At 57.0% G+C, this 27,727-nt stretch overlaps 1 protein-coding gene across 7 annotated transcripts; it reads right to left on the bottom strand.

Annotated features, from left to right (window-relative positions):
• Positions 1-27: 27 nt before the first annotated feature.
• Positions 28-27,727, bottom strand: CDK18 (cyclin dependent kinase 18). 7 transcript variants are annotated; one of them, XM_021063281.2, is made up of 17 exons: positions 27,564-27,727; positions 13,237-13,383; positions 9,496-9,649; positions 9,174-9,313; positions 8,453-8,578; positions 7,606-7,662; positions 6,449-6,563; positions 6,164-6,258; positions 5,937-5,999; positions 5,421-5,544; positions 5,193-5,313; positions 4,230-4,327; positions 3,880-3,985; positions 3,710-3,752; positions 2,980-3,070; positions 2,553-2,630; positions 28-1,614 (listed from the first exon to the last, which is right to left on the bottom strand). In XM_021063281.2, exons 3-17 carry the CDS (start codon positions 9,620-9,622, stop codon positions 1,580-1,582), a joined length of 1,419 nt encoding a protein of 472 aa, XP_020918940.1. In that variant the 5' UTR covers positions 9,623-9,649; positions 13,237-13,383; positions 27,564-27,727; the 3' UTR covers positions 28-1,579. The 7 variants fall into 7 exon arrangements, 5 of the variants coding, with proteins under 5 accessions (XP_020918940.1, XP_084832967.1, XP_084832966.1 ...); XM_084976841.1 differs by lacking the exon at positions 27,564-27,727 and adding an exon at positions 27,452-27,490; XM_084976840.1 differs by lacking the exon at positions 27,564-27,727 and adding an exon at positions 13,993-14,049.

Raw genomic sequence — 27,727 nt, 5'->3', positions numbered from 1 at the left:
GGCGAGTTCAGAGATACACACAAACCAAACTCTCTCTCCACTTTATACATATACGTATAAATATATACAAGCCAGCCCCACCTGCACTCGGTAGGCCTGGAGAGGGCCTTCAGGACTCCATCTTTGGCATTGACCTGTCAACATCAGCTTTTCTGCATGAGATTGCTCACTCCTTTCTGTACAGCATGAATTAAATATATTATCTGTCTTTGTGCTGAGTCACTGGACATTCACAGTACAGTGGGGGAGGGGCGAAGGGACTTGTGGGGAAGCCAAGACCCTCCAGGGCTGCTCCTTAGGCTGAGGGGGTTGGGCGGGAGGACAGTCCTGTCCTTGCCATCCAAGATTCCGCCACGACCTTGGGGAATAAAACAGGCATGCTCCATAAGGGCGGTGGGTGTGCCTTCTTTGGGGGCCACGGTCCCTCAGGCTCCTGGTCCCCAGGGGTGAGGATCTCAGGATCAAAGCGTGTCCTGTCCTGAGCCACCTTCCTGTACATCAGACTGTGGCGCTGACCCTCCCTCTCGTGACCACCCTCGAGGGAGGCTGGGGGCACCGGGAGACTAGTGCCTGGATAGGGTGGACCAAGGACAGGGTTGTGGGGGCTGGGAAGGAGGGGGTGAGGGAGGCTGTGCCAGCCCCAGGGAGCTGAGGCCGGCCTCGCGTCAGCGTCAGGGTGACCCTGCATATCTGGGCACTGTCCTCGGAACCCTGGCCCAGGGCGGCTTATCGGCACTCGGGGGTGATAAGCTGGAGCTGCTCTCGGGAAAGGGTGGATAGGCAGGAGCTCGGATCAGGGCTCCAAGGGCAGTGTGTGCTCTCCACCTGCAGGTTTAAGGCAACCCCATTCAGACCGGGGAGACGGGCGGGGCCCCGCGGAGCCGGCAGGCGTGCAGCTGGCGGGACCAGGCCACCTCAGGACTCAACTGGGCATCCAGCAGCAGAAGGGGCCTCTGGCGAGGAGTGGGGGGTGTTGAGAGGAGGAGGTAGGGCCACCCTTCCCTCTGTTGATCTGTGGACACCCACCCCCTTAGGTGGGGGGCAGGGCTTTGGTACACACGTTGGCACCCAGAATTGCAGGATCCCAGACAAGGTGCCATGTCGCCTCCCGCTCTCAGAGGGGGCAAGGGGAATCACGTGTGGGCTCTAAGGAGCCCTGAAAGGGACCTGACCCAGCTGAGGTGGGCAAGTCCCAGGGTGGGGTGGGGACATGGTGGTGCCCACATCCAAGGCACAGCACCCAGCCCGGCCTCTCGATTCTCTTGTCTGTGCGTGTCCACACTGGTGCCCGAGCACTTCAGGGTGGAAAGTGTCTGAGGTCACTCCCTGTCCCCTCACCTCCACCTGGGGAGCCAGCTCATGCCCAGCCCCAGGGCAGGTGATGGAGGGGTTGGCATCCAGGCCAAGGCCACTGGGGAGACATGTGGGAAGCAGGGAGAGGAAACAGCCGTGGCCAGCAGGGCTGCCGAGAAGTCTTCTGGGCCGGCCATTAGCCCTCATTCCTCAGTCCTCTGAGGCCACCCGGGCCCCATCTTGCCGCAGCTGTGCTCAGTGTGACCTCTCGTTTTCCGGGCAGGGCTCAGAAGATGCTCTGTCTCCGGTTCTTCCCTCGCCCTGGAGAAGGGAGAAGTTGTTGGGACCACAGGGAGAAGGCTGGGCTTTCTGCCTGAGATCAGGAAGAACAGACATCCTCCAGAGCTACTGTGACAGAGCCAGCAAGAGCATGTTCTCAGGAGCTGGTCAGTCTGGGTTCAAATCGCATCTCTGCTGCTTACTAGCTACATGCAACTGCAACTAAGCCTCCCAGAGCCTCGGTTTCATTGACTGGGAAATGGGGAGTGCTAACTAACAGGGCCACTTTCAAGGAGGGTTTTAGGGTTAAGTGAGATAAGGGACCAAAAGCACTGGTCACATCTGAGGCCATTGGCAAGTCTAAAGACAAAGCCCAGTTCTCCCCAGAGGGAGGCTGGAGGGCTCAGAATCCTGGGAGTTTCCTTCGTGGCGCAGCAGTTAACGAACCCGACTAGGATCCATGAGGATGCAGGTTCGATCCCTGGCCTCGCTCAATGGGTTAAGGATCTGGCGTTGCCGTGAGCTGTGGTGTAGGTTGCAGATACAGCTCGGATCCTACGTTTCTGTGGCTGTGGTGTAGCCAGCAGCTGTAGTTCCAATTGAACCCCTAGCCTGGGAACTTACATATGCCTCAAGTGCAGCCTTAAAAAGCAAAAAAAAAAAAAAAAGAATCAGCAGAGAGAATGAACCAGAGAAAGCTCGCACCTTAGCCAGGGCCACTGTCAGACGCAGCGTTCTGTCTCGGGTGGGGGTTGAGGAGGGAGATGCTGGAGGAGGAAGTCTGGGCAGGAGATAAGGAAACCAGCCCCTTCCCCGCTCCCCACGGGCCCCCGGAAGGCAGGCCAAAGTCGGGGAGGCCACGCTGATTCCCATGGCAGGAGGGGGCTGCTGGGCTCTATTTCTGTTCCTCGCGAGCAGGGAGCTGCCTGCCCTGCTCTCCTCTAACAAGGGGAGGAGGTGGGGGAGGCACAAGCCCCTACCTGGCTGCTGAAAGGCCAGGCCCCGGTAGCCTGGATCCTTCTGGAGCTGGATCTCCTTCAGGGAGAAGATGGAGGCAGCTGGCGGGAGAGAGAAGGGAGGCACGGAGACAGCTGAGCGGAGCTGGCCCTGCTTCTGCAACCTGCGGGCCCCCATGCTGACTGCGCATGCGCGCGGAGCTGGGCGCACCCACTTCAGTTAGGACTGGCCCAGCAGCACCCAGCTGGGACTTAGGGGCAAGCACCTGGGGTCCTCAGGGTCTGATGCCTTCGTTACAAACGAGAACGTAAGGAGCGGAAGCCAGGCTGCTCAGCTAGACCCAGAGCCTTGGCCTCTTTGTTCCAGCTCCTCCGCCCACACCGGCTGCCCCCTTTCCTTAGTTCTGGGGTGGCCCTGCCCCCCTTCCCCCAACCTTCCCTGCACACTCACTGTCTTCGAGCTGGTGCACACGCTCCCCCAGGGACCGGAAGTAGGGGTGCCTCAGGGCCGCCTCTGCTGACACACGACTCTTGGATTCATACTGAAAGGCAGAGGGTGGGCTGTTGGGCCCTGGCTGGGGGACAGCAGGACCCTTCCGGGCAATGCCATTTCTATGCTAAGCAGAGGAAACACCGGAGGGCCTGAGCTGACAGCCCAAGGCAGTCTCATTGGTCAGGGTCCCTGGGCTCCAGCCACCAGGAAACAAAAACACAAATGGGACTTTCAGAGCATGACTGCCTCTTGGGACAGAAATACAGATGCTGCAGCATCCAAGATCATCACATGAATACTAGTAATATTAACAAGTAATACTAACAACTATTCTTTATTGTGTGCTTCTTCAAGACAGCCTCCATTCTAAGCCTGTTCCATAACCTCAATGTATCCTCACAACCATCTCATAAAATGTGAATAATTAATTCCACCTTGCAGTTGAGGTAACTTGCCCACAGCTACACAGCTGCGGTTTGAACTGGGGTTTGAGTTTGGAGCGCCCCCACTCTGAAGCCTGAGGAAGTCAGCATTCGTCTTGGGCTCAGGGGTCGGGGGTGGGGGGTGGAGGGTTCAGGCTTAAGGGCCTGTGAGCACATGGGTGCGGCTGGGACGGAGGGCTGGGTGGAGTCTTGGGGCTTCAGCTCTCTGCCTGCCTGGCCCTGGCCCTGGCCGGGAGCACACTCACCAGGAGGAGGCTGGTCAGGAGGTTGATGCCCTCAGTGTCCAACCTGCAGGAGGAAGGAGCAGGCACAGGCCTGACCTGGGGGGCAGGGTGGAGGCAGGTGGGGCTTGCGACCACCTCCGGGAGGGACAGCCAGGACCACCAGCAGGAGAGGGTGTGGGAGGAAGGGCTACCTGGGAGCATGGCTGATGAGCGGCTGGGGGAGGTACCGGGGGAAGTTGTAGGCTCGGAACTCGGTCAGGGCCATCACCCCAGGCCACGTGTCTTCGGTAGGGGTCCCTGGAGAGATGAGAAGGCGCGGGGAGGGGTGAGAGGCCAGGGCCAAGGGCGACTTGGGGGGTGCAAGGTAGGAGGTCAGGCGGGGGCTGAGAACAGCTGAGGCCACAAGAGTCCCCGCCCCATGGAGATCCACCCCCCTGGAGACTGGGTGGGAGCTGCTCTTCCCGTTGGCAACATGCGCCTGAGCTGGACAGAGTTCTGGCGCCCCCTCGTGGTGAGAGGGAGGGAGCGGCAGGAGACTGACCGAGGAGCCGGAAGATGAGGTGCAGCTCCTCCTTGACCGTGGAGCCGGGGAAGAGAGGCCTCCCTGTGGCCATCTCGTAGTGGATGCAGCCCACACCCCTGCAGGGAGCAAGGGACAGGGGCGGCGTCAGGCTGGGCCTCTGGCGCTACCACGATGCCCTGCCATGGTGGCTCGAATGGCTCATGGCACTGGGGTGAGTGGCCCAGGGCTGGAGAAGTTCCTAGCATAGCACAGCCCCCGACTCCAGCCTTCCTCTGCGGGCTTCTCTGGGCTCTAGGATGCTTTGCCCTCTCCCCTTTCACTCTGTAGGGTTTGGACCTGCACAGCCAGCACCCATGTGGTAGGTCTTCAAAGCTGGGTTGTCTCAACCTTTTTCCACTGTGTACCCCACTGAAAGAGAGAAATCCACTAATCCATTCTCCAAGGATACCCCAGGCATAGACACAGCGGCCATTCATTGGAAACCTGTGTTTTAGCTTTAAAATTGGGCTGGCTTTTCATCCTACACCGAATCAGGTGTGTGTTAATTTTAACAGAAAAATAATAAATCCCTTCTAGATTTTGAGGAGAACTGATGCTTGGGGAAGAGTCACCATATTTACTGTGGGGGACTCCTGTATCCTCTGGTAACCCCCAGGTACCCCTGTGGGAAAATTTCAGAAGCACAGCCTTGGAAGGTCTATTTAAAGCCCAAGAAACCCCAGTGTAGCTCAGACTTAATTCCTTAACCAGTTCAGCAGGATGCCACATGGCTTTTGGTTCTGTTTGGTTTTGGGAGGTGTCCACAGCATACAGAAATTCCGGGGACTGAACCCACGCCACAGGAGGGACAATGCCAGATCCCACCAAGGAACTCTGCCACAAAGTTTTGAATTCAAAGGACTCTCGGGGCAGCAAAAGCAAGTTTGGGGGTAGGGACTTGCTAACCCTAACCCTAACCTGGGTCCCATGGCCCTCACTTACCACATATCGATGGGGGTGGAGTACTCTGTGGACCCCAGCAGCACGTCGGGGGGCCTGTACCACAGGGTCACCACCTCATTGGAGTAGGTCTTCGTGGGCACTGACTTAGCCCGGGCCAGTCCTACAGACAGACCCATCACTCAACCTCTCCCCACAGCATCCACATCCTGCGGAGATCATGTCAAGGGCCCCTGCTCCCAGCCCAGCCCTGTGGGCTCTGGCTCTCACCAAAGTCAGCCAGCTTCAGCTCCCCTTTCTCATTGATGAGCAGGTTCTGGGGTTTCAGGTCGCGGTGCAGGATCTTGCGGCGGTGGCAGTAGGCAAGACCCCGGAGCAGCTGGAACATGAAAATCTGGGGGAGCGCAAAGAAAGGGAGCAGTGGAAGGTGGGAGCGTATCCCGTGGGGGACCCTGTGCCTCTGCCTCACGGCTGGGATGGGGATGAGGACTGGGTGGAAGTGAAGGACATGGGGAGCTACCTGCTTCTCCTGCCCATCCTGGATCCCATCCACCCCAAGGAATCCGATCCAGAGGGGAGGGTGCCAGGTATGCGGAGGAGGCAGGAGGGGGAGAGAGGGAGGGAGCGGCGGGAGACTCATTCACCCCTCTGAGCTTCCCAGAAGCCTCTCTTCATCCTGGCAGGTACCTCTTGCTCCCATTCGACAGATAGGGAAACTGATGCTCAGGGTTAGAGACAGGGCTGCAGTGCAGTGGGGAGGAGACTCCATGACACGGAAGCTCTTACCTTGACGTTGTGCATGCTCATGAGGTTTCCACAGTGGTCCAGGTACTGCTTCAGGTCACTGTCCTGAAACACAGGGCCTGACTCAGCCCCGCCCTGACCGGACCCTTGGCCACAAGCCCTCCCGTGGGGAGGGCCCGAGCCCAGGAGTGGGACAGGTCCCTGGCTCTGAGCTGCCCCTGAGGCCCGGCCCCCCTCCCCCTCTACCCCTGACCCCCACCCCAACTCACCAGGTACTCAAACACCAGGGTGAGCGAGCGCTCCGTGTGGATGAGGTCATGCAAGGTCACGATATTGGCATGTTTCAGGTTCCTCAGGAGAGACACTATGGGGAGACAGGCTCGCCTGGGTCCCTGAGGCCCTGTGGGCCCCTCATACCCACTCTTCCTAGGATCAGCCCCAGGAGTCCCCATCCCAGCAATGACCCCCTGGTCCCCAGGCTGGCCGCCAGGGCTCAGGCCAGCGAACCCCTCCACCCAGGAGCCCCGAGACTGCAGGACCCTAGGATGCTGTACCCTCCCGGATGGCAGTGCAGGGCGCCCCCTCCTCGTGCTCCAGCCGGATCTCCTTCAGTGCCACGAGGTTCTCTGTCAGTTTGCTGCGCCCTTTGAAGACTGTGGCATAGGTTCCCTGCGAATGAGAACCCCAGCAGGCCAGCCCCCCTCAGGCCCCGCTCTCCTCTGTCCCGTGCCAGCCCCTTTCTGCCTCTTCTTGGGCTGTGACATTGGCAGGTCTCTGGGGGAGCGTGTGCACCAGCTCGAAGACAGTGAGTGTGCAGGGAAGGATGAGGGAAGGGGGGCAGGGCCACCCCAGAACTAAGGAAAGGGGGCAGCCAGTGTGGGCGGAGGAGCTGGAACAAAGAGGCCAAGGCCCTGGGTCTAGCTGAGCAGCCTGGCTTCCCCTCCTGCCCCCCTCCCTTCACTGAAATTCTGTGTTTCCTCCAAAGCCCACTCCTCTGGGAAACTGTCCCTAACCCCTCCGCCGTCAGAAGGAACTGTCCTTCCTCTAAGCCCCCAGCAGGTGAGGTGCCCATCAATTATTCTGTTATAACAGCAGTATTGCCCTTCCGAATATTATGTTGATGTGTATGTGTTAAGTCTCCTCCGGGCTCCTGAAGGGAAGGGCCCAAGTCCTCCTGCTCTGTGTAAACCATCGCCCACCCCCAGCCTGGAACACAAAGGCTGACGCAGCGCTAAAGGAAATAGCTAATAGCTCTGCAGCACAATAGCTTATGAGAGTGACCCAATCCGCCCTCACAGCCCCCTGTGAGGTAGAAGCCTGACAACCTCCACTGGACGGAGGTAGAAACCAAGGCCCAGAGGGAGCTCACAGCTCACCCCAGGCCACAGAGCTGGTAAATGGTGGAGCTGGGGTTTGATCCCAGGCAAGAAATACTTGCAGAGGAAATCAAACAAACAAACAAACCGAAAACGAGCTTCTGCCCCAGAGCCCATCAGCCATCAGCCACTCTGCCCTCAGGCCCTCCTCCAGGACCTGGCTCACCTTAACCCCTGCCAGGGGTGGGGCCAGACAGCACGGCCAAGATCGTGCATGGCAGGATCTGCGGGGCATCGGGCCCTGTGAGCACAGAGCTGGGGGAGCTGGGGGGGACCACCTTCCTCCTTCTAGCCATCCTGCCTGGCGGGCGGGAGAATGGAACCCAGCCTCTTACCTCCCCCAGTTTGTCCAGTTTCACGTATGTTTCCAGTTTCCCAAAGCCGATGTCTGACTGAGAGGGAGAGAGGTAGGGTCCCGTGAGCTGGAAGGCCCCAGCCGCCCCGCATACAGTACACCTCCCGCCCCCAGCCTTCAGGTGGGAAGGGGAGGAGACCCCCATGCGGGAGAGGGAACAATCAGGGCTAGCAGGGTGAGGGCAGCCCCAAATCCTTCCTCCCCACCTCTTCCCTCATCCCTGGGCTAAAGGAAAGAGCCCTTGGAAGAGTGAGTTTCTCCATCTCGTGGCAGTGGGATTGCGGCACGGTTTTATCACCTGTCTGTCTCCATCCTGCTCAGACTACTAGCCTCTCGAGGGCAGGAACTGCGTCTTCTTCTCCACTGCACTTGAGGTCCACTTCAGAACCCACCTCCCTGTAGCCTCTCTCATCAGAACACCTCCTCTAGCTCAGTAATACCCAACCCTGCACAATATGGATTTCTGGGCCAGAGTCTGATTCCGTAGGTATCTAGAGTGGGGACCAGAATCTGTGCTTTGTAAGATGCACTCAAGGAAATTGGATAGGGAGCCAAGACCTGGAAACACATGCCAGCTGGATGACTGATCTCACCTGCGTAAAGACCCTGCCACCAGAGGGGGTGTGGAGCTCGGCTCCAGCCCGGATGGGACCCAACTGGAGAATGGAGGTTGACCAAGGAGGACCAGCTATTGGAATCCTCTACGGCCAGCAGGTGGCGCCAGAGGAACAGAAACCACCCTGAAAACGACTAGTGACCGCAGCTGGAACACGCAAAACCAGGACTGCTGTGCCACCCTGGTGACCTCTGACCCTCTCAGGACTCACCAGGGAGGCGCGACGGGACATTCGGCTGGGCCGTTTGAGGAGGTCTGGGCTCTCCAGCTGTAGCTTCTGCAGGAATTCCTGGGGCAGGCGGATGTCCATGGGCAGAGAGAGCCTCTTACTGATGTCCTGCAGTGGACACAATGAGACACAGGTGCCAGTGTTTGCTCCAGGGTAGCTAGGGTGGTGGGACCCTCGCCTCTCACCCTGGGCCTGGCTTTCCCCGTGAGCAACCCCAGCAGGACTGAAACATGGGCTGTGATGCTTCAGATGTGCTCAGAGACACACGTGAACCCTCAGGGGTTGCTGTGTGACCTTAAGAGGTCCCCTTCCCTCTCTGGGCCTCAGAATCACCATCTGTCGAACGAGATTCCTATAGGCACTATGATTCTATAAGCATATTTTTCATACACTTGGGCACATGTATATGGGTCATAAGAACAACAGTCCAATTGTCTCGCCCTTGGAATAGTCCAATTGTCTAGCCCCAGGAATGTTCTGAGCACCTGGCATAGAACAGACTTAATCTTCTTAATGAGCCATTTTAACACAAGGAGACCATGGTAGATAGAGGTTGAGTGACTTGCTCAAGATCACAGAGTTAATCAGTAGCGGAGCCGGGATTTGAACCCATGAGGTCTGGCTCCAAGGCAACCACCCTCCCGGGTGCCCATGTGTGGATATGTCCTGCCAAGTCCACAGGGTAGAGCCCAGAGCCCCTCACCTCCATGGAGAAGCGGCGCTGGTTCTGCCGCCGGAACTGCATGCCAGGGGACGGCTGCCCGGGGTCGTCCCCACTGTCTGTCGGGGAGAAGGTGCTGGACTCTGGCTGGGGGTCTCTGCCAAGGGGATCGAGCTGCAGGTCTGAGAGGGAAAGGCATCAGCTCCCCTCCGGGCCTCTCTGCCCTGGGGTGCAGGGGGGAGGGGGATATACTCTCCCACCAAGGCCAGCGTTGATGGGCCACAGTGAGTCAGGGAGGACAGGGAGGGGCCGGGGGGATTGCAGGGCGGGGGGAGGGGCTGGGGAAGGACCGCAGACCCCTCACCCTCATGGTGCCGCCGGTTGTGGAGCTGGTTGAACTGCTCCGTGAACTCGGCCAAGGACTCCTCGATGGTCTCGGTGCGGGGCACTGACAGGGAGAAGCGGCGCTTGAAGTTCTTCATCTTGTTCATGATCAGCAGGGACCAGGCAGCCGGGTCCTGAGACAGGAGGTGGGAGAAGAGCCGGTGAAGGGAGTTCCCGTCGTGGCTCAGGGGTGAACGAATCTGACTAGGAATCATGAGGTTGCGAGTTCAATCCCTGGCTTTGCTCCGTAGGTTAAGGATCTGGTGTTGCCGTGAGCTGTGGTGTAGGTCACAGACGCGGCTCGGATCCAGTATTGCTGTGGCTGTGGTGTACACCAAGGACTATAGGTCTGATTAGATCTCTAGCCTGGGAACCTCCATATGCCGCGAGTGCAGCCCTAAAAAAGACAAAAAAAAAAAGAAGAAGAGCCCTTGAGAACACGGCAAGGCGATCCAATCAACACCAAATGGGAATTCTGGGTCTCAGGCTCCATCTTCCTCTCAAGTTCTGTCAAGGGGACCAGGGTTGCATCTTCAGCAAAGTTCAAGCTCCCTCGGGGGAGTTCCTACCCCTCTTCCTCCCTGTGCACCTCATCCCCCAGGACTCCTGCCCCTGGGAGATATTCACAATGCGTATCCAGCAGCCACAGCAAAGCACGGCTCACCTCCCAGGGCGAGGCGGTAACCTTTTAGCTGCGGGAGGTCTAGAGAGTTCTGGAAGGAGGCTAGGTAGCAGGAAGGACACCAGAACCGGGTGGGCCTTTAGGCTAAAGGATCTTTAGCAACTTACATGGAAGAGGCTGAATGTGTCAGCAGCCACTAAGCCTTAGTGATTTGACACTCAAGCTGAATATCAGCTCAGCCCACACCCTTGCAGCATGGTCTGGTCCAAACCCCGTTTCAGCCTGATGGGGATATTTGGGGGCCCTCTCTGGCTTGTCCTGGGTCCCCAGGAGCCAGGACAAGAGAGGAAAGGGATGAGGGAGATGATTCGTGCATCTGAACTGGCCCAGCCCCATCTTTGCAGTTGAAACATGGGTGGTCAGGAGGAGCTGAATGTCTCAGGGGAAAGACAGAAGTTTACAGGAAAGAGTCAGGGCCCCCGGGAGGGGAGGTGGAGTGCGGCCGGTCCCTCCCACGCCAGAGCCGGGAGCAGACAGGGTGCCCACTGCAGAGGACGGACAGGCGAGTGGGGTGGGCTGCTCTGCTCATCCCAGGGCCCCTTCCCCACCCAGGAGGGGTTCCCTCCCTGCTGCTCCTCAGCCCTCTTGCCCTCTGAGAGAGGGGAGACCCCGCTGAGGCTTGTGCAACTACTTCTTCCCATAGACCCTTCCTTCTCTGTTCTGTCCTGAAACCCACTACGGGGCTGTCACACCCCCCTTCCCTCCTCCTCTCCCCTCCCCTTCATGGTTTCATAAGCTCCCAGTGTGGCCACCCCCTCCTTCTTCTCTGCCTACTTCTCCCTCAGCTCTGCCTACTTCTCCCTTGCCAGGATCAAGACGCCCCCCAAGGCCCCCAGCTACACCTGCCATGAAGCCATCAGGGCTAGCCCTGGGATGAGAGGGGGCCAGCTGGCCCCCTCTCCCAGTTTTTACCCAGGCACCCAGCACAGCCCATTCCGAGAGGATGCTCTCAGCACAGTCACTGGCCAGTACCCAGTTGCCAAGGCAACCAGCCCCCTCCTGAATCCTCCTGGTTTAAGGGATTATGGGTCAGTAACATGTTTAGTTTGCTTAATGATCACATCCTTCCATCCTCAGCCAGCCTGGAAAGGGTCCTTGGCCTGGGCCTGCAGGCTCTTGGCTGCCCCCAAATGCAGCTAAGGGATGACCCTCTGACTTTCCTGAGCCCAGAGACTGTGTATGGCCAGGCCCTCCTTCCTTGGGCTAGCATCTCTCAGAGTAGTCAGACCAGCCCATCTCTGCCAGTGGGCCCTGGAGTTTCTCACAGTTCAGGTCAATACGATGTGCCAGGCACTGGGGTTTGTGGTGAGTAAAGCCAGGTCCCTTTTCTCAAAGAACTCAGGGCTGAGGCCACCTCAGATGAGAAAGTAGCTAAGGGCTCCTCTTCTTCCAGCTCCTTTCAAAGCCCACCACCCCGGGGCTTTTCCGCTTCTCCATCTTCAAACTCACTCTTGCCAGCCAACCTCAGCCACCCCTTTTGGCTCTGGTGTGGTGTCCTGGGCCTGCCGTCTGGAGGCTCCTCATGGACAGGAACCCCCCACCACCACCACCCCCGCCCCAAGGACCATCACACACCTCATTCTTGTGTGCAGCCAGCCGGGGGGGTGAAAGAGACCCCCCCAACAATGGGGGTTTTAGGATGGTGGTGGCATATGGGTTCCAGTGACAAGAAGACCTTGCTGCCTGTTGACTCACATTTCCCACAAGACACAGAGTGGAGATGGCCCCACTGCACAAATCAACTGTTTATAAGTTAGCCGAACATCAGCACCGGCATGGAGAAAAAATTCCGATTCCTGGGTCTCATCCTCAGATTCTGCAACTAAGGTTCTAAAAATGCATCTCTCTCCTTTTTTTCTTTTTTTTTTAAAATCTTTTGAGGGCCGCATCCATGGCATATGGAGGTTCCCAGGCTAAGGCTCTCATTGGAGCTACAACTGCCAGCCTACGCCACAGCCACAGCAACACCAGATATGAGCCGCGTCTGCCACCTACACCGCAGCTCATGGCAAGGCTGGATCCTTAACCCACTGAGTGAGGCCAGGGATGGAACCCACAACCTCATGGTTCCTAGTCAGATTTGTTTCTGCTGCGCCAGGACGAGAACTCCCTGAAAAATGCATCTTTAAAATGCATCCTCCTTGGAGTTCCTGTCGTGGCTCGGTGGTTAACGAACCCGACTAGCATCCACGAGGATGCGGCTTCAATCCTTGATCTCACTCAGTAGGTTAAGGATCTGGCGTTGCCATGAGCTATGGTGTAGGTGGCAGACGCGGCTTGGATCCTGAGTTGCTGTGGTGTAGGCCGGCAGCTGTAGCTCTGATTCGACCCCCAGCCTGGGAACCTCCATATGTCACAGGTGCGGCCCTAAAAAGACAAAAAGACAAAATAAATACATAACAATAAAATGCATCCCCCTTTGCTGTACAGTGGAAACTGCAAGAACACGGTCAATCAACTATACCATAATAAAAAATAAAATAAAATAAAATAAAATAAAATGCCTCCCCAATGATCTGAACATTGGAGCCATGGTTGGGGAGCAGCTGAGGTCCAGGTAAGGGATGGGTTTCCAGACTGTGCTCACATGCCAACTTGGGGAATTCTCGGAGCTGGGGAGGCACAGGAAGGTGGAGGGAATGCTGAGTGGAGCAGGAGACACACACACACACACACACACACACACACTCCACCCAGAAGGGGAGAAAATGCCTGCTCTGCACAAACGGACGCCCCAGGCTCAATCATAGTCATCCTAAGCGGGGTTGGGGGACGGGGCACTGGGATTCCTGAGGTCTGCGCTCTGCCAAGAGGGGCCCAGTCACGCCCTCTTCTAAAAACAGGGCTCCCCATAAAGCTGCCGTACAGTCTAGGATTTATGGCACGGCGCGTTGGGTTTGTGGCTCAGGAATCCACCAGTAGCTGCCATAAATCTCACGCCCTTGCACGTAGGGGAGGGGGAGGGGAGCACAGCAAAAGCCTTCCGGGACAGGGGTCCCCAATTTCTACCAGACAAAGGAGAACCAGCCTGAATCGCACCTGCTTCCTCAGGGTTCAGTTGGGAGCGAGGGGCCACCAGGAGGACCAGGAAGCATGGGGAGGGTGAAACTGGGGGCGGCGGACTGGAGCAGGAATGCGGGGGCCCCTGCCACGCAGACGATGGGGACCAGCTGTTCTCCACCCAGCCTGAGAAGACACCAAGAGGAAGTGGCTGTCACTGTTGCAGGAGCGATGGAGGTCAGATGCAGGGATGGACTTCCTGATGGTGGCAGGGGAGCAGGCGGCAGGGGTGGTGACCATGCAGAGTGGACGTCTCTCTCCGAAGGGGACAATCGGGGCATTGAACCCAACAGGGTCTGGGTGTGACAGGGCAGACTGGGCAGTGAATGGTCTGTTGTTCCCTAGCTCAGGACACAAGATGCCTCTGTCACTTCTTTCTTGGGAGAGTCAGCTCCTCAGATTTGGGGGTCAAGGGGGCAGGGAGATAGGAAAAAGGCCTGTTACCTTCGTGCCGTTTGCCCCTCACCCCCATCTGGGGACAGAAGGACTCAGTGTGACCCAGTCTGAGGCCAGCCCAGGGCTCAGCACAGTGTGGCCTTTGTCCCCAGGGCCGGGGAGCCATCTGGGGCTGTCCCCGTGCAGTTGGTGCCAGGGGAAGAGGGAGATGCTGGCCTGGCCGGGTTGGGGGGGGCAGTGCTAAAGGAGCAGTTCCCCTTGGGACTGTGGCGGGGGGGCAGGCAGACCCGCACCGAACCTTCCCTCCTGCCCAGACAAGTCCATAAAGTTCTCACCTACCTGCCATCACTTCCTCCTGGGCACAGACCAGCCACCCCAGCACTTCTTGCTGGTGCCAGAGAAGCAGGTGGACAGGAGGAAGGAGGAGCCAGGCCAGGAGGAAACTGACACTTGCCCAGAGGCCACCGTGCACCCTCGAGAAAGGGCTGGATTCCGGGAGCATTAGCAGGAGAGGGCGCTTACAGAGCCACTATTCTAGTCCCTGCTGGCCTGCTGAGGACCATGTGGCTCCCGGAGGGGAACTGACTTGCTCAAAATCGTGCAGCAATTTCCTGGCGGGTGCCAAGTGCGCAAACTCCGTGACCACATCGCTCCTTTCTTCTCCTAACTGGAACTCCCCCCACTCGGCCCCTCCCTGCAGCCCAGGCTCTAAGTGCCATTTTCTCCCCTCCAGGTCTCCTCCACCCCCACCCTGAATTAAAGCCAGACAACCCCAGGTTCCAATCCTGCTGCTGCCACTAGCAGGCTGATGACAGCAATGAAGTGACACCATCGCTCACAGCTTTGCCTCCAGTCTTTCACTCAGCAATTATTTGTTGGAGTTCCCACTGTGGCACAAGGGGATTGGCAGTGTCTCTGAGGTGAGGCAGTGTTGTGATGCAGGTTCAACCCCCGGCCCGGTACAGTGGGTTAAGGACCCAGCATGGCCGCAGCTACGGCATAGGTCACAAAACCAACAACAATTATGTGTTGAACAGTTATGTGGCAGGCTCTGTTGTTGACCTTGAAAATACACTTGTGAATAAAACAGACATTAATCCTGCCTTGTGGTAACAACATTCTAATGGGGGTGGGAAGAGGCAACATAGACAATAAGTAAATAAAACATATGCTGTTACCTGGTGACAAGTGCAACAACAAAAAATAAAACAGGGAAGAGGGATTGGGGTGTGAGAGGTGGGGTGCTGAATTTTAAATAGGGTGGTCAGGAAGTCCTCCCTGAGAAGGTGACATCTTCTGGGAAGAATTCGGAGTAGGCACTGGGGAAGGAGCTACTAGCCATGAAGAATCTGGGGGAAGCAGGTGCAAAGGTCCTGGGGCAAGTGAGTTCGGTATGGTCTGGGAACAGCAGTGTGGCTCGAGACGAGAGAGCATGTTGGGGCCCCTCGGGATTTGGGAGGGTTTGAGACAAGTGACTGGATCCCATTTAGGTTATAGGCTCCCTCTGGCTGCAGCAGGGGGCAGCAGGGAGCCCAGTCAGGAGGTGGTGGCTGGGGCCAGTGTGGAGCAGGGGGGTGGGGAGAAGCGGCGGGATTCTGGGTAGATTTGGACAGATGGATTGTACATGGGATGTGAAAAAGGAGTCAAGCACGACTCTGAAGGGTTTGGGCTGGGCAACTGGAAGGGTGGGTGGCCGCTGTGAGGGTGAAGGATGCTGGGAACGGAGGTCTGGGTGGGATGACAAGGGGTGGGTTTGGTGCATATGTTTTATGTCCAGCGGATGTCTGAGTGGGGCTGCTGAGTGACACAAGGAAAACATCCAGAAAATGTTAGCTCTCTTTTCTCCTTTTTTTCCTCTCAACTTCCTGCACAGATGTCAAAATGTACCAGAAAAGAGGCCCATATAAAGCTCATCAAACACATCCCTCCCAGACTTTCTTACAGCCCATACGGCTCTGCGAGAGGTTGGGACAGAGATGAACAGGAAGCAGGGTCAGCCATCGGCAGGCCTGAGCCACCAGATGGAGGGGGAAGGCCAGGCACGAGGGGTCCCCATACTGAGACTAGGAAAGCTCGGCAGGGCCACGTGTGGGGCAGGGGGCCTCAGCCTCCTGGCTGACAGCTCCCATCCACAGGGCAGGACAGGCTGGCCCCACAGGCCCATTCTCCAGGTTGTCCAGAGATGTCCTGCTGCCCCCGGCGCCCAGGGCAACTTCTGCCGGGCCCCCGACCTAACACTGCCCTTAGGCTGGGACGCCTGGGAGACCCAGCCCGGGGGGACCACAGAGGCAGAGAAGGAGATTGGCAGAGCATCCAGGGAAACTGGCACGCAGCCTCCCCCTCATAGAAGTTTGGCTGCAGACTGGTGTGGAGGTGGGGGCCGGCTTTGCTTCTTACCCTCCAGGCAGCCAGGGTCTGAGACCCCTCAGGGAACAAGAAGCCCTTCTGCCTCCCTTCTGCATAAAGCCCCAGTTCGCCGCCTGTACCTGAGGTCCTTCCTCTCTGGCCCCTTCCTCTCCCGCTCCACTCTCCCTACTCCCCACCATTCCAGCTCCCCTCCGGGCCACACCCCACACTCAGGTCAGGTCCGGGGTCTTCAGTTGCTGCCCAGATCGCTCAGGACTACTAGGTGCCTCTCTGATGGGCAGACTCCGTGAAAGGACAGCATCTTGAGAGACCACAGAGAGGACTTGCCTCATGCCTCCCCTGCCAGGGGCGCTCTGACCTGTGCCCAGGGCTGCTGACAAACAGCAGGCCCCGCTGGCCGGGTCATCAGCACGCAAAGCACCTGCTGCGTTCCAGGCGCACACGTCAGATGCTTTTCCAAGTCTGTCTTTTTGTGTCGCCTTCTTTTCTCTTAGGTCGGAGTCTCTGGGAGCCCAGGGGCCAGGATATGAAGGATGTGACTTCCAACTGCCCACTTTCGGCAGCCCAGAGAGTCTGACCCTCAGTCCCAAAGGCTGAGCGCCGGCTAGGATCCGTATGACACTCTCTGCTGCCCACTCCCTGCCCCCCACCTCAGCCACGCAGCCACTTTGGACCTTGGGCAGGTTTCCAGAGAACGAGAGGCCACGGCTGACCAAGTCTGCAGACGTCATGAGCTCAGGTTTCAGAGCCACTCCCTCCTCCCAGGAGAACTGTGCCTGCAGGGAGCCGGCAGATACCATCTTGCCTTCATCCTCTGACGGACCCTGCTCTGCAGCTGGAGGCTGTAGTTTCCCCAGCATGCGACAAACCTCAGGGGAAGCCGGTCACCCCGTGACTGCCTGGAGCTGAGAGGCAGAGGCAGAAGCAGAAGCCCTGGAGCCCTGGTCACTCACCTCACTCTAGCCCTGGATGAGAGAGGCTGTCAGCCTGGAGCCCTCTGGGCAGCAAGAACTGAGGGGACAGATAGGCCTGGAGTCACCCTGCCAATGAACAGCTGCCCCGGACAGAGCTGGGGCACGGAGCTCAGCGAAGATTCCCACAGCCTCTGTTTGGAATGCAGGAAGCAGGCGGGAAGGGCTTCCAGGAGCTGGACTAATGTGCAGGCAGCCAGTCAGGAGAGGGAGCGTCTGGGGCTCAGGGTCTCCCCTGCCCTGGACACATGTACCACCAGCCTCCACGGCATCCTACAGGATGCAAACATCCTCCAGGGAGGGCCATGTGCTGTCCAGGTCTGTTCTCCAAAATTCTCTGAGGTTTGGAGTCATGGTAGAAAGCCCAGCTCTCCCACTTACCAGCACTGTGACCTGGAAAGACACCCAGGCCTGTTTCCCCGTCTGCTAAATGGGGATAAAACATAACCTCCGATCGAACTGCCACCGGCAGAGAGACCTAACTTTCTCAGTTGCTTTGCGAGGATGTCACTTGCCTTCTTAACACCCTTCACTATCGGAGTTCCCGTTGTGGCGCAGCAGAAACGAATCTGACTAGCATCCGTGAGGACGCAGGCTTGATCTCTGGCTTAGCTCAGTGGGTTAAGGATCTGGCGTTGCCATGAGCTATGGTGTAGGTCACAGATGTGGCTTGGATCCTGCGTTGCTATGGCTACGGTGTAGGCTGGCAGCTGTAGCTCCAATTCAACCCATAGCCTGGGAACCTCTGTATGCTGCAGGTGCAGCCCTTAAAAAAAAAAAAAAAAAAAAAAAAAAAAAAAAAAAAAAAAAAAAAAGAAAACTAAACACATTAAAACCCTTCACTATTAACACCACCATCAGGAAAAAGTCCAAACTCCAGTGGTCAGCAAACTAGGCCAGCTTGTGTTTTGACCACTGTCTCCTTCTCAGCCCGTCCTGGAAGGTCCAGCTTTATGGAACGGACTTGGCATTCTCAGAGTCAACCGTGCGCAGGCCCACATGGACGTTCCCCAGGTCTGAGAGGCCCCTCTTCATTCTTCCCCTGGGTAAAACCATGTCCAAACTCAACCAGAGTGTCACTTCCCCTGGGAAGCCGTGCGTGGCCACCCCTCCCTCCTCGAGGTAAAATGAGAAGAGCCCGAGCACATCTGGAACTAGATGGTGATGCCCTTCGGAGCAAGAGCACGGACGCAGGCAGCTCGGCTTCCCCAGCACTTCAGACAACAGAAGGAAGCTACCAGGGGCTCAGCCAGTGTTTGTGGACTGAACCAACGCGTGGCTGAATTAGACCACAGTCATTGCACCATAACGACGAGTTGCAGCCTCTTTCCCCTACAGATATTAAACCTCAGGCCCCCTGAAGACAAAGAGCTTTTGGGACCTTGAGTCCCCGGGTCCCTGTCTGTTGGCAGACCCTTCATTCCATTCTCCGGAAGACCAGGCACCTGTTTCGAGGTGAACCTTCTCCCTGTCAGGCCAGTTCTGTTCTCAGCAGATGGGACGTGAGCCCATGGCGGCCTGGCCCTGCCCCCTTTCTGGGCACACCAGAGCAAGCCCGGGGGTCCATCCGCCAGCCCGAGACTCTCTGGAGCGTCTTTCCTCCTCGGTTCTCCTGGCTCTGGGTGGCAACTGGAACAGGGGACCTGGGGACATGTGACAAGGGGAAGCCAGCAACGTGTTCGCATCTTCAAGGCTCAAGTCAGGCACAACCTCTTCTTGGACCCTGTTGTGATCTCATGCCCTCTCTAGTCTGAAAACCCGCCAGTCCAGCCAGGTGGGGGCCCCTTGTCTGTCGCCCACAGCCTCCCGGACGTCCCCAAGTAGCACGCTTGCACTTGGCTCTCTGTACAGTGACTGCTCGCTTGTCTGTTCCCCTAGTTTGCCTGTGAGCTCGTTAAAGGCAACGGCTAGATCTGACTCTTCATTACAGCCCCAGGGCCTGACATGGGGCCTGGCACCCAGCAAACCCTCAAATGATCAGTGAGCACATCTATGAAAGCTGAGAAGTCCTGGTTTGGGAGCTGTTTGGTGTTAAGAGGGCTGCCCACCAGACTCTAAGCCTCAGCTATAAGCCAGCTCTTCCCTGATGGCAGTGGGGGGGGGGGGGCAGACAGCAACACCCCCAGCGAGGTCTGCAGAGGTCTTGGGGTGGGCAGGTGCCACACCACGGTCACAGATGGACTGGGGATGGAAACGATCCTAAAGAGAGATTCTCACTGATTGTGTGCCAAGTTGGGGTCTCCAGGGCTTGTGGGGAGCGGGCTTGGCAGGTCCTGGGACTCCGATCCCTCAGGAGCAGATGCTCAGGACCTCACAGGTTAGGGGCACTACCCAGGCTCAGACCTACAGATGACCCCTTCTGACCCTGGACCACCCCACCGTGTGGGCCCCACATCAGCCCTGCTGATACTCATGCTGCTCCTTTTTTTGGCTTCCCAAAGCTCAAAGAATGAGGCCACATCTATCATCTTCTGGTATTTTCTTTTTGAGAGCCTCAGCTGAGGCCAGCCTGCAATCTTTGGGGAAGCTCTGGATTTCCAAGTGATAAGATGGGCCAAGGCGCCCTTCTGTCAGCTCTGGTCCTGGCCGTGCAGAATGTCCCCATCCAGAGGCGGGAGCAAGGGGCCAGTGCAGGCCAGACCTCCTGTCTCTCACATCTGCTTCCAGACAAGCCCCATCTCACCTCCTAGACAGAAGAGACCCCTTCACTCTCCTTTTAGCGGCGTCCATTAAGGACCCTCAAGAGACCCCCAAGGAAGGTCTCTCACCTACCACTCAGTGTTTTTATTTTAATTAATTAATTAATTAATGTCTTTTTAGGGCCACACTTTTTAGGCCTACACTGCAGGTCACAGCAATGCCGGATCCTTAACCCCCTGAGCAAGGCCAGGGATCAAACCTGCATCCTCAAGGATGCTAGTCAGATTCGTTTCTACTGAGCCACGACGGGAACTCCCAGAGTTTTTAAAACTCCAAAGTCTGGAACCTTATCTTAGGTCTTCCTTCCTAAATCCCAGTAGGAAGAGCTCACAGCTGCTTCCTCTCTGTTTGCTTGAGCAGAGATGCTGCGGTCCACCATGCGCTATACAACCCATAGGAGGAGAAATAAAGAGCAACGAGGTCACCTCCCCTTTAGCTTTCCCTTGTCCAGACTGAAGAACCTGTCATGGGGTCTTTCTTTTTTTCGTCTTTTTGCCTTTTCTAGGGCCGCTCCCACGGCATGTGGAGGGTCCCAGGCTAGGGGTCAAATCGGAGCTGTAGCTGCCAGCCTATACCAGAGCCACAGCAACTCGGGATCTGAGCTGTGTCTGCGACCTACACCACAGCTCACGGCAACACCGGCTCCTTAACCCACTGAGCAAGGCCAGGGACCGAACCCGCGACCTCATGGTTCCTCGTCAGATTCATTAACCACTGTACCACGACAGGGACTCCAGTGGGGTCTTTGTTAACATTTCTCCGTTGACCATCTCTTTTCTTGCCAGGTCCAACTTTAGCAACAGAAGTTCAGGGGCCTTCAAGTGCTGGTGTCCCGGGGGACCGCTCAGTCTTGCAAGCGGGGAGGGCAGGAGGGGTGGCTTTCCCAGCATCCCCATTCCTATTTATACTCCACTCCCAGCCCCCCACTGCCACTGGTCTGGCCCAATGACGCCATGCCCACATTCTGAAGGATCCCCTGGCCAACATTCTCCATCTTTCAGGGCCAGATGGAGAGGAGAATGGCCTCCCTCCAATCAGACTGGGCCCAGGCCTGAACCCTCCCTGTCCCCTGCACCTCTTCATCTCCAAGGTCCCCTCCCGGAAGCCTATGCACATACTGTCACTGTGCAACTTTTTGTGCAGTGCTCGTCTGGGGCACCCGCCATCCAGAGCTCAGGGCAGGTGCTGGTTTCTCGGAGTCCCTCTATCATTTCACAAGGATCCGCTGGGCAACAGGCACTGACCCAGGCTCGCGCCTTGTCTTCCCCTCCCCCAGCCTCCTGCTTCTTCCTCCTTCCCGTGTCTGCTGGACTCAGTTCCTCTACCTGTCTCTGAATGTCGGCACTCCTGAGAGTTCCCTCTTTGGCCCTTTGATCTTCCCCCTCTTCATGCCTCCTGGTGACCTCATGCTCTCCACCAGTGGAAAACACCGGCCACATGCCGGTGACTCCCGGCTCTGGCCCCACCAAGCCCCGAATGTCACATACACACACGCCCAACTGCCTGCTGGTCACCTCATTCTGGATGTCCCCCTAGGGCATGAGATACTAGAACAACGCCCTTGGGCCTAGGACAGTCCCAGAGACAGCAAATAGTTTGTGATGTGGTTTTTGTTTTTTGTTTTTTGTCTTTTTGCTATTTCTTGGGCCGCTCCTGCGGCATATGGAGGTTCCCAGGCTAGGGATCGAATCGGAGCTGTAGCCACCGGCCTACACCAGAGCCACAGCAACACGGGATTCGAGCCGCGTCTGCAACCTACACCACAGCTCACGGCAACGCCGGATCGTTAACCCACTGAGCAAGGGCTGGGACCGAACCCGCAACCTCATGGTTCCTAGTCGGATTCGTTAACCACTGCGCCACAACGGGAACTCTTACGATGTGTTTTATTGTATATATATATATATATATATATATTTTCTTCTTCTTCTTCTTTTCGGCCACCCCACAGCATATGGAGCTCCCAGGCCAGGGACCAGATCCGAGTGGCAGCGGCAACCTACATTACGGCTGTGACAACGCGGCATCCTTTTAACCCACTGTGCCAGGCCGGGGATTGAACCTGCATCCTGGCGCTGCAGAGATGCCACTGATCCTGTTGCACCACAGTGGGAACTCCTGGGATATCTTTTTAAAAGAAAAGCGCATTTGTGTGCAACTTGTAAAAGCTGCATGTGTGCTGGACAGACACGTGTCATACGTGTACACTATATAAATACATGTATATACAAAACTGTATATAATCCAAAACCATATAATGCTATATGTATTATATATTAAAATATAAAATATACGTATATACATGTGTGTACGCACATAATGCATGTAATTGAGAAGGGTCTAAGTCAAAACGCTGACAGGAGTCATCTAGCAGAGCGGCAGGATTATGGGTGATTTTAACACCTTCTTTTTGCTTATTTACATCTTCTAATATTTCCATAATGAACATTCATTGCTTATGTTCAAAGAAGAAGCAACGCTTCTTTTTAAATGAAAAGAAAGTATTTTTTTAGACTGAGATTCCAGAGCTGTTTAGTGCAAGCCTTGGGAGAGCTATGATTATCTTAAGCAAGGTCGGCAAACCTTTTCTATAAAAGGCTAGACAGTCAATATTTTAGGCTTTGTGGGCCATGTGGTTTCTGCTGCAATCACACAACTCCATCCTCATAGAAAGTACCCACAGACAAGATGTAAATGATTATATGGCTCTGTTCCAGTACACCTCCACTCATATTCATATTTTATATAATTTTCAAGTGTCACAAAATATTACTTTCAGCTTTTGAATTTTTCCCAACCACTAAAAACTATAAAAATCATTCTTAGCTCATGGGTCAGACTAATCTAGGCTGAGTCTGGCCAAGAGCCACGGTTCACCGAGCCCCACCCGCAGGCACCCAGTGGCTGTGTGGCGTCTGAATCCGGCACCCAGTCCTTTGGGAAGTATCTTGTCTCCTCCTGTCTGACAAGGGGGAGACCTTCTGGGGCTTCCTCGTCCACCTGAGCTGCAGCAGGGACTGGCTGCCCTGGCCTCAGCCGGGAGAAGGCCCTGCACTCCAACGTCCGGGGAGGGGGATCAGAAGCAGGGTCCTTCCTGGGGTCTCAGAGCACAGATCACCTCGTCGGCAGGATTGGCAAAAGCTGGAACCACACACCAGCCATCCTGGCCAGGGCCCTAGAAATCCCCTGGTCTGTGCCCTCATTTTTCAGGGGGAAGAAGGCAGGATTCGGCAAGGAGAGCAACCTGCCCAGGGCCACTCAGTTGATGAGGCAGAGCTGAGGTTAGAACTGAGGGCTTGTGACTTTGAGTGCAGTGCCCTTTCTGTTCTCGCAGGGTTGAAAGGGGCGGCAAGAACCCGGCCAGAGACAGTGTTCCCTGCATTGGGCACCGTTATCAACGAAATCAGCAGCCCTACTGGAGGGCTGCCTCGTGCAGAGAAGGAGCCAGGCAGGTCTGGCCTCAGCCCAGAGGGTGGCACCCAGCCCAGCCATGGCAGGGGGGTGCTGCCAGCTGGGCTCCATGCCAGGAATAGGGAGGGGCCCAAGGGCCCCTTTGCTGGCCTCAGCCTATGCCCTGCGGGCAGAGGGGTCTCTGAGACCCAGCACTGCTAATGTCATGAATATGAGGCCCTCTAGCACAGGACCTACTGTCTACCTGCTTCCAGGCACTACATCCTACCAGGATGTGGGGAAGGACAGCTATGTCCTCTCCTGGGCCTGGCCACCCAGTACGGGTCTCTATTGCCGAGTGGCTGGGGCCAGAGGAGAGAAGCAGCCCTCGTTCCTGAGGAGAGGAGCCTCAGAGGCAGGAAAAGAGAGGCTTCTTTAGGAAAGCAAGGTGCAAGGACAGAAGTGATTCTCAAGCTTTGCTGGAGCTTCCCATAACAGTGATATAATGAAGAGGGCACTCAGGGCAAGGGAGGGCAGAAATGTTTTAAGAAGAGTTTCCTTCCCAGTGGGTGCCTGAGCCTTGGTTTCTACAGGGATCAAGGAGAGGCTAGGGTATTGAGAACTGCCAAAGGGGGCCCACTAACTCTGTCTGCCGCCACCCTCAATAATGACACAGGTAAGGCAAAATGCTAGGAGTATCAGGGACATTATCTCACTGGAATTCTCACAACCATATGAGGCAATGCTATTACTCTCCATTTTCTAAAAGAGGAAACCAACACTTGGGTAAGCAAGTGCCTTCGCCCTAGACAACCACTCATTAAGCAGTGAGGGCAGGATCTGAACTCACCGTGAAGTCTACACACACCCAAGGTGGGCAGGAGACACAGGATCCACACACAGCCGGCCATTCTCGGGTCACCATCCTGTCTACAGCGACCCCTCCATTTCCAGAGAAGACTTTATTCAATGTCAGAAGGGTGGGATGGGAGCGTAGGTGACACCATTACCCAAAGTGCCAAGAAAGAGGTCCCACCACCGTCCCTTCACAAGTTGGAGCCGATATCTCCAAGACCAGGGTGACCTGTCTCACTGGGGTCACCAAGGCTGTCAGGGAACCTCAAGGTTCTTTTCAGTTCAAAGGCAATTCTCACACTCATCTCCTTATCCCCCTCCCTCTGCAGATGGAACTGCGGAGACTCAGGAGCAGATGGCTCTCCTTGGGACAGGAGACACGCCTACGGCTTTTCCCTTTCCCGGTCTGCTGCTGCACTGGCCAGCTCCTGCCAGTCCCCGCCGCCAGCTCTTTCCTGATCCTGGGTCCCAGACCCTCTGCATGAGCTGTCGGGAGTCCAGCCTCAGCGCTGGGCGCCGTGTGTGTACACGCACATACGCCACCGTGGGGACCAAGACAAGCCCTTGGTCTGCTCCCACCCCATGGAGATGGGAAAGCGCCAACTCAGCAGCTGATGCCAGGAGGGTGAAGGGTCCAGGATGGACAGGGAAAGAGAAATGTGACTTGCTCCCAAAGGAGTGAAGCTAATCAGGTGAGTCTGGATCCAGGCCAGCCACACTCCCTCTTGGACAACGGAGCAGAACAGAGACCGCAATTAATTAAGGACTGGGGGAGGGTCTTCTTACCCCAGCGAAAGGAGACCCTGCCACAGGGCCATTGGGCAGGAGGCTGCTGGTTTTCCTCACTCATCCTGGAAACTGGGATAGAGGGGAGGCTGGAGTCCCATCACACTAACTTCTGGTCCTCTCCTGGCAGGTTCTTATCCAGCCAGGACCCCACCCCACCCCGCCCCCATTCTCTTACACAGAATCCTCCTCTCCAACCTGGAGGAACAGGAAAGATACTGTTTAAGGGTCCAGCCTGATGGGATTAGGAGAGCCCGCCTCTGTCTCTACCCAAAGCCAGGCACAGTGTGATAACTAGGAATTCCTTTCCAAGTTAAAAGTCCAGCTACTGGTTATTTAGCATCTACTGTGTGCCAGGCACTGTGTGTTACTTCGTTGAACTCATATAACAACCAATCATATGATGATCTCCATTTCACAGATGAGGAAACTGAGGCTGGAAGAAGCTCAGGAATTTGCTGGAGTACTTGCTGGAGCTGGATTCCACCAGGGGCCTCGATTGGCCCTCTCCTTTAGTTCCTAAACTCAGACAAAACAAGGTGACCCCAGCAAGTACAGGCATGGTTGGGACAGGGGCTGGGAGGAGCCAGGCCAGGCTCTGCCCTACAGCATGGAGCTGTCTGCCTGGGCGCAGGAAGGCCCAGTCGGCAGAGGACAGTCTGGGTCTGCAGAGAAAACAAATGCAGCTGTAAAGGCAGCTCCATCTCAAGGCCCAAGGGGGAGGCTTCCCAGGCAGGCAGCCCCATCCTATAAGGTCTCAGACCAAGAACCTACTTGTTCCTCAGATCTGGTGCCCTCTCTCCTGTGACCCAAGCCTGGCTCTGCCTGGCACAGGACAAGTGCAAGCCTCCTTACTCAGCCAGCCCTCCTCCCTCCTTCTCCTAGGATCCACATAGAACTCGACAACTTCAGAGTGGGCTGGGATCTCCCTTAAGCGGGGAGAGACTGAGAGCCAGGGGGCCTGAGGTTAGAGGAAGTGGGCTGGATCCCACCTATGTGGATCTGGGGAAAGTTGGCGTCTCCGAGTCTCTGTTTCCACATCATAAAATGGGGATAATACCTACTTTGTAAAGCTGTGTAACACACAGCTTGGCACCCAGTGGATATTCAATAAACAGTAGCCACCAAGGCATTCAGAAGTCAGATGTAATTTACTGACGTCTACTCTGGCTTTGGAAACCCCAAGAGGTTTGGGAAGAATAAGGGCTCCTGGCAAGGCACCTAGCGGGCTGCGAAGTTGCAGGCCTGGGGGGGGGAGGTCAGCCTCACAGGCTCACCAGCTGCTCAGGAGGTGACTGGGGCAGGGTAACCCAAGACAGTAGCTCTGCTGTGGCAAGGTGACCCTCTCTCCAGAACACCTTCAGGATGCTGACCCAAACCCAGGAGCCGGGGTTGCCTGGGGCCCTCCTCGCCTCCCCCGCAACTTTAAGCAAGGTGGGTGTCCCAGCCTTCTGTGGAGGCCAGACAAAAGGTAGGGGGTTTCTGAGGACAAGTCTGTCAGCCAGACATTCCAGGCGCTTCGTCCTTGTCCTCGAGGATTCTGCTCCCTCAGGCCAGCGTCCAGGAATGTGCTGTGTGCCCAGTGGAAAACGCCAAAGGAACATGCCGAATCTCACAGGGTGCTGACACAGGAGGGGCAGGCCGTGGTGTCAGTGAGTCACAGGGCCCAGGCCACAGCTGGGGAACTGCTGAAGGCTGGGCTGGGGGGTGGAGGGTGGGGGTTCTGGGGAGCAGACCCTCCCTCCTCACAGCCCCAACTCTCCCACCCTTGCTGTCGGGATGGGATCAGAGAGAAGAGGAACAAAGCCACCGGTGCCTAGCAGGGTGTCGACCCGCAGCAATGGAAAATCGGTCACTGTCTGAAGGGCCAGATCCCCACCACAAGGCCTGCAGACAGCGCCAGAAACCCCTGTGTGCACAACAGGGAGAGAACCGAGGCCTCCAGCCCACAGCCGACTTCAGATTTCTGATTCCTGATCATCACCAACTCCCCCCCACCCGGCCCCCCAGAGAGCAGAATTCTCAAGCCACATCTCCAAACAGGCCACTCACTCTTTCCCACTGCTGCATTAACCCTTTCCTGGCTGCTGGGGGATGGCACTGCCCCTTTGGGCTCCCAGATAGGCAGGGAGAGAAGAGGCACAGGAACCCTCAGAGGCCCCCACTCGGCACCCCCACCCCCTAACACACACACACACAGCCAGCCCCCAGCGCTGGAACCTGCAGGGCTTCACCTGTCTTTCCACCTTCACCCTCCAGGACCCTGGCCTTCCCCCCCCCCCCCCCCCCCCGCCCCTCAACTTGGCGCTCTGGAAAGTTCACCAGAGCCCAGAAAGCCCCTCGAGGCGGCGATCTGGCTCCACCTTCTCAGGTTCTCTCATTACCGGAGACTCCTGACCCTTGCCCTTCCCAGACGGAAGGACGCTTAGAAAGCTCTTGCTTCCCTGCGGGGTGGAAAAACTTTGCTTCCTAGGAGCCCGGGGGGCCAAAGCGAGTCCCGGTGGAGACTCCCGGCGGAGGAGGTGGGGGAGGTCTGAGAATGCAAAACAGTCCTTCCCTCCTAAACACCTGGAACCCGGGACTGGCCTTGCCAAGGCATCGCCACCCTCCAACACACTTGTCCTCACGCCTCGTGATCTCCGACCTTCCCCCGGCGCCCTGGTATTTCCCTCCAACCTCCCGCCCCAGGGCAAAAGCAGAACTGCGCCTTTAAGAGCCGCTCCGCTTACCTTTGCTCCGTTTCCCCGGCGCCACAGTGCCCCCTCCTCCGACCTCCCCTTCCTCCCCCGGCGCACCGCCCGCCCTGCCGGACCCACACTGCGCTTCGCCCGCGGGACTCACCGCGCGTGTCCTGGGGGCCGCGGCGCGCCGGCTCCCGCCCGCGACGGCCGGGCTGCCGCGGGGCTGGGCTCTGTGCCCTGCGCCCTGCTGGGGTCCCTGCCCGGGCTCGGGGCGGCTTCCCCTGCTCCGGAAAGGTGAGCGGCTCCCCAGAGAAGCTGCAACCT

The sequence above is a fragment of the Sus scrofa genome, chromosome 9 (assembly GCF_054392235.1).
Source record: "Sus scrofa isolate SSC_HxYL_T2T_F1_AM1 chromosome 9, Sscrofa_HxYL_maternal_Yorkshire_Landrace_v2.0, whole genome shotgun sequence".
Classification (NCBI taxonomy): Eukaryota; Metazoa; Chordata; class Mammalia; order Artiodactyla; family Suidae; genus Sus; species Sus scrofa.
This window is presented reverse-complemented; position numbering and strand designations above follow the sequence as displayed.

Bases quoted from the DNA above. Each gene is read 5' to 3' on its own strand.
- CDK18 (XM_021063281.2), bottom strand. From the start codon at position 9,622: ATGAACAAGATGAAGAACTTCAAGCGCCGCTTCTCCCTGTCAGTGCCC. The intron at 6,000-6,163 runs GTGAGTTGGGGT...CCTGTGTTTCAG, and splicing joins CCCTGGTGTTTGAGTACCTG to GACAGTGACCTGAAGCAGTA. The intron at 3,986-4,229 runs GTCAGTCTCCTG...TCATCTCTCCAG, and splicing joins CCTCATCTTCCGGCTCCTCG to GGACCCCTACCGAAGACACG.